Source organism: Rhinatrema bivittatum, chromosome 16 (genome assembly GCF_901001135.1).
Source record: "Rhinatrema bivittatum chromosome 16, aRhiBiv1.1, whole genome shotgun sequence".
Lineage (NCBI taxonomy): Eukaryota > Metazoa > Chordata > Amphibia > Gymnophiona > Rhinatrematidae > Rhinatrema > Rhinatrema bivittatum.
Window position 1 is genome coordinate 69,065,723 of NC_042630.1, and position 5,611 is coordinate 69,071,333.

Sequence of the window (5,611 nt, forward strand, 5' to 3'; positions counted from 1 at the left end):
CAAATCTTGGGGGTTGCAATTAATTACATTTGAAGGGTTGGGGTGGGTTTGGGTTTTTTTTTTTAAATGTGCCCTTTCTCTCCCCCTGAAAATGATAAGAAAACCACATGAAACTTTGTTGGTTTTCTTATTGTTTCGTTGCCCTCCCCCCAGAACGTGACAAAATAGGAAATATCGTTTCTATTTCCTATTTCGTCGCAAACGAATGCACATCCCTAGTGCTGAATATCAGGCCCTATATAAATAAATAGCACATTCTGTAAACCATAATAAATATTTGTATTCTTGATACCCTGTTTATTTTTCTCTTTTTTTATACCTCTGTAGATTAAGAACATTGAACTAATGAGGAAGGAAAACCAAACATCAGTCTCAGAATTCATTCTCCTGGGATTCTCTGACCAGCCTCACCTGCAGTTTCTCATTTCTGTCACTGTTTTCCTGGTTTTCCTGAGCTCTGTGCTGGGAAACTTTATCTTTTTAACATTAGTGAGTGTAAATTATCATCTGCAAAAGCCTATGTATTTTTTCCTCAGCAACTTATCTTTCTTAGATATTTGTAACACTTCCATCACTCTCTCTACAATGCTGGGCACCCTCTTAACAGGGAATAAATATATTTCTTTCTCATTATGTATTTATTTATTTATTTATTTAGCATTTTTATATACCGACTTTCCAATAACAGAATTACTGATCAATTCGGTTTACATTTTAACAGAACAATAACATTGACAAGTAAATGTCTTACAAAGAACAGGTCGATATAACTTGGATAAGTAAATATGGGGTTAACCAGTAAAGATACATTGCCTAATATAGGTATAAGTAAAAGATACAGTGCCTAATGTAGGTTAAATAAACAGTTGCTAATTATAAGACTAGGTTATGTCTTCGACTGCCATAGATTAAGTGAGTTCTATAGATGATCTAAATAGCTCTCAGGTGGGTAATCATTGGCCGAGATGTTCCACAGGAAGCTGTTATGGGAAAGCTTGGTTGAACAACCAAGTCTTGAGTCTTTTTTTAAATGTAGATGAGCATTGCACTGCTCTGAGTTCTGGTGGGAGAGAGTTCCAGATTTTGGGGCCCGCTGTAGAGAAGGCTCTTTTGCTTAATGCTGACTTCATCGGTAGTGTATGTAGGTTGTTTTTATAGGCTTGTCTTACTGGTCTGGAGGAGGTGTGGAATCGGAGAGGGATTTTGAGCTCGAGTGGTGCCAAGTTGTGTAGAGCCTTGTGGGTTATTGAGAGCACTTTGAATAGTATTCTGAATTTCACGGGTAGCCAGTGTAGGGTTTTCAAAATAGGTGATATGTGGTCTCTTTTATTGGACTTGGTTAAGATCCTTGCTGCTGCGTTTTGCAGCATCTGTAGGGGTTTTATGGCGTTAGCGGGGAGGCCTAGTAGAAGCGAGTTGCAATAATCTATTTTCGTGAGAATGATAGCTTGTAGCACTAAACGGAAATCTTGGAAATGGAGGAGAGGTCTCAACCTTTTCAAAACTTGTAATTTGAAGAATCCATCCTTTACGATATTATTTATGAGAGATCTGTAATTCATTTGATTATCAAGGATAACCCCTAGATTTCTGACTTGTGTGGACATTGTTAATTGAGAAGACAAGATGGTACTGGGATGTGTGTGGGTTCCGTCTTGGGAGATGAGTAGGTATTCTGTTTTGCTTTGATTTAGAATCAGATTGAGGCTCGTGAGCAAGTTGTTGATGGCTAGTTGGCAAGAGTTCCAGAAGTCCAGGGTTTTTTGGAGAGATTCAGTGATAGGAATCATTATCTGCACATCGTCTGCGTATAGGTAGTGTATGAGATTTAGATTAATGAGGAGCTGGCAAAGTGGTAGAAGGTATATATTGAACAAGGTTGGAGAAAGTGACGAGCCTTGTGGGACTCCTAAGGTGCAGGTGACTGGTTGCGAAACTTCCTTGTTGACCTTGACCTTGTACTGTCTGTTCTGTAAGAATGATTTGCACCATTTGAGGGCCTCATCTCTGATGCCTATGTCTGACAGACGATCTATTAATGTGTTATGATTGACCGTGTCAAATGCCGCCGAGAGATCAAGTAGGATGAGAAGACAAGGGTGTCGGTTTTCCAGGTTTAGTAAAATGGAGTCCGTTAGTGAGATAAGTAGAGTTTCCGTGCTTCGTGATTGGCGGAAACCGAACTGAGCTGGAGACAAAATGTTGTTATCGTTTAGGTATTCAGTTAGTTGTTTGTTTACAACATGTTCCATGATTTTTGCGATGAAAGGTAGATTTGCAATTGGGCGAAAATTGGATGGGTTTTCTGGAGAAAGACTAGATTTTTTTAGTAGTGGTTTTACGATTGCCATTTTTAGTGGATCAGGTACTAGCCCTTGGGAGAAGGAGCAGTTGATGATTTGTGCAATGGGTTTGGAGATGGTTTTAGCGCAGGCGATGAGTAGATTGGTGGGTATGGAGTCCTGAGGGTGTGAAGAAGGTTTGAGCTTTTTTAAGATATTTTCGATCTCTAAGGATGAGGTCGGTTCGAATTCCCTAAGGCTAACCTTTTGTGATGGGACAGCAGCTCGAGGTGTAACTGGTGAAGTGTTGATATTATTCTTGGACTGAGTTAGGAGTTTTGGGATCTTATTTTTAAAGTAGGTAGCCAGTTCTTCTGCTTTGCTTGCTACTTTATCATCTGGTATGGATGTCAAAGCGGGTTTAGTGAGTGATGATACCAAAGAAAAACACGCCCTGGGGTCGAACATGAAGTGGTGAATTTTTTGCGAGTAAAAGTTTCTTTTTGCTTGTAGAATGGATATTCTGTAAAGGTGCATCGTGGACTTGAATGCTGTGATGTTGGTAGATGTAGGGTTTTTCCGCCAGTGTTGTTCTTTTTTTCTGAGCTCTTGTTTTAAGGATTTTAGATTTGGTGTGTACCAAGGTTTTCTATTGTCCTTGTTTGCTTGATGAGCTTTGGTGATAGTTGGGCATGTGGTATCGGCCACTTTTTTGGTAATGTTGTTCCAGGACGTGATGGCTGATTCCACGTTTGTAAGGTCTAGTTGGTTGAATTCACCTGATAGGCAATTGCTGAGTGTTTCTTGGCTGCACATTTTCTTGAATTGGATTGAGTTATTCTGCCTTCCTGGGGTTGTAGGTAGGTTTATCTTTAGTACGGTGTTGATCAGCATATGGTCTGACCAAGGAACTGGAATGCATGTAGGGTTAGAGGAATGGGTAATTTCCTGGTTAATGAAAATGAGGTCCAGCGTGTGACCTGCTTTGTGGGTGGGTTCTTTAATTATTTGTTTGAAACCCATGAAGTTTAGTGTGTTTAGGAAGGTTTCACAACTAGAAGAGAGGGGGGATACATCTACATGGAGATTGAAATCCCCCAGGATGATCGCTGGAATGTTGGAGTTGATGTGTTTTACTATATTTTCAATCAAAGGTGAAGGGTCTGTTTCGAGGAATCCTGGGGTGGCGTAAATTAGCCCGATTTGAAGGTGAGAAGATCTGAAAACTGCGAATTCTAGAGAGTGTGAGGATATTGAAGTTTGCAGCGACATTCCCAGTGTTTTTTTTGCTGCAAGAAGAAGACCACCTCCTCTTTTTTTGAGTCTAGGGATAGAGAATATATTGTAAGTTTGGGTGGGGAGTTGGTTGATTGTAGCGATGTCTTCTGGTTTTAACCAGGTTTCTGTAATTGCAAATAAGTCGGTGTTTGTTTCCTGAAGGTAGTCATGTAGAAGGTGAGTTTTCTTAGTCAAAGACTGTGCATTTAGCAGCGATAGGGTAAAAAGTGAGAGGCCTAGTAGTTGGTTTAAAGGCGAGATGATGATAGGAATGAATCTTTTTTGTAAGGGGTAAGGTAAGGCTTGATTTTTTGCAGATGATCTCTTGACATTGTGGATGATTGGGATTGGTGAACCTGCCATGTTTGGTTTTGTGAGGGGGTTGAGGCAGGGATTGCTTTGGTGGTGTGAGCTGTTGGATTTAGAGGTGGTTAGTTTTTGAGCCTGGAGTGTGCATTCAGATGAGAAGACTCTTTGAGTTAGTGAGATATATCTTTGATTGAGAGAGGAGGATTTGTAGGTGTGGTAGTTTGTATTTTGGCGTTGCTCAGTACTTACTGCGGTTGTTCGGCTGATATGCGCAGATGGTCCGACCTTAGTTGTGTGGTTACTGTTGCCCTGAGCGGTCTGCGGTGGTCTTCCCTCGGGTCTGCACGAAGGAGCACGACAAAGGGTGTCGTGCTCCTTCGGCGTGCGACGCAAGGCGTGCGACGCCTAGGCGCTGTGGATGATTTAAAGGGTTCCTGGCCCTGCCGTGATTGGCGGCGCTGCGGGGCTTCTGATTGGCTGTCGGCCCGGAGGAGGGCTGAAGGAGGAGCCGGTGGGCCGGGATCAGCGCCTCGTGGTCGGCGCGGAGGTCTGCCGGGGTGAGGGTGCGTTTAAGGGCCTTACCCCGGTGGGTCTCGGCGCCGGCTGCGCAGGCCTCGCACGTCCGGTCCCGCCGCAAATCGCCGAGGAGGAGGCTTTAGCGTCGCCGCGGGTGAGTTTAAAGGGCTCCTGGCCCTGCCGTGATTGGCGGCGCTGCGGGGCTTCTGATTGGCTGTCGGCCCAGAGGAGGGCTGAAGGAGGAGCCGGTGGGCCGGGATCAGCGCCTCGTGGTCGGCGCGGAGGTCTGCCGGGGTGAGGGTGCCTTTACGGGCCTTATAGTATAAGTATAGTATAGTACAGATTTACATTTTTTTGGCCTTGGTAAGTACAGAATGCTTCCTTCTCACCGCTATGGCCTATGATCGCTATGTGGCAATCTGCATTCCTCTGCATTATGCACTCATCATGAATAAGAAGGTCTGTGGCCTGCTGGCAGCTGTTTCATGGACATTTGGCTTCTTGGATGTAATAGCCCAGGCTGTTCTGATATCTCAGTTCTCTTTCTGTGAAAGCAATGAGATTAACCATTTCTTCTGTGACTTTACTGCACTGATGAAACTCTCCTGCAGTGATCCTCACACCATTGAAATTGTAATATTTGCTGATGGAGTCGTTGTTGGATTCATTCCTTTTCTACTAACGCTGACCTCCTATATCTACATCATCTCCACCATCCTGAAAATCCAGTCTACTGAGGGGCGATGCAAAGCTTTCTCCACCTGCTCCTCCCACCTCACGGTCGTTATTCTATTTTATGTGACTATTATCTCTGTCTATGTGAGACCTTCCTCAATGTATTCACCAGGCCAAGATAAATTATTTGCCCTCCTGTACACCGCTCTGATTCCCATGTTAAATCCAATTATTTACAGTCTGAGAAACCAAGATGTTAAAACTGCCTTGAGAAAAATCATATTTAGGAAAAGTTTTATATGTAACAGATTATTTCTCATAATATAAGATTGATTATGCACAGTAAAAGAAGTCTTTATGAAATAAATGTCATTTTTTCTAAAATGAATTATGATTAATAGGGATGTGCATGGTTTATTTTAATTCATTTCAGTTCAGGAGTTAATTTATTTTGTTATATAATTTAATTTATTTCCATATTGCCAATGGAGGAAGCAATGCATCCTATGTTGGAGTTTAACTCTGGGGTTTTCTATTCAAGTTTAATGAAA

At 42.4% G+C, this 5,611-nt stretch overlaps 1 protein-coding gene across 1 annotated transcript; it reads left to right on the forward strand.

The window, feature by feature from the left end:
- The first annotated feature begins 4,730 nt into the window (after positions 1 to 4,730).
- On the forward strand, positions 4,731 to 5,387 carry LOC115077814 (olfactory receptor 1F1-like). The gene has a single exon (XM_029580100.1). The coding sequence runs from the start codon at positions 4,779 to 4,781 to the stop codon at positions 5,385 to 5,387; it is 609 nt and encodes a 202-aa protein (XP_029435960.1). The 5' UTR covers positions 4,731 to 4,778.
- Positions 5,388 to 5,611: the final 224 nt, after the last annotated feature.

Bases quoted from the DNA above. Each gene is read 5' to 3' on its own strand.
- LOC115077814 (XM_029580100.1), top strand. From the start codon at position 4,779: ATGGCCTATGATCGCTATGTGGCAATCTGCATTCCTCTGCATTATGCA.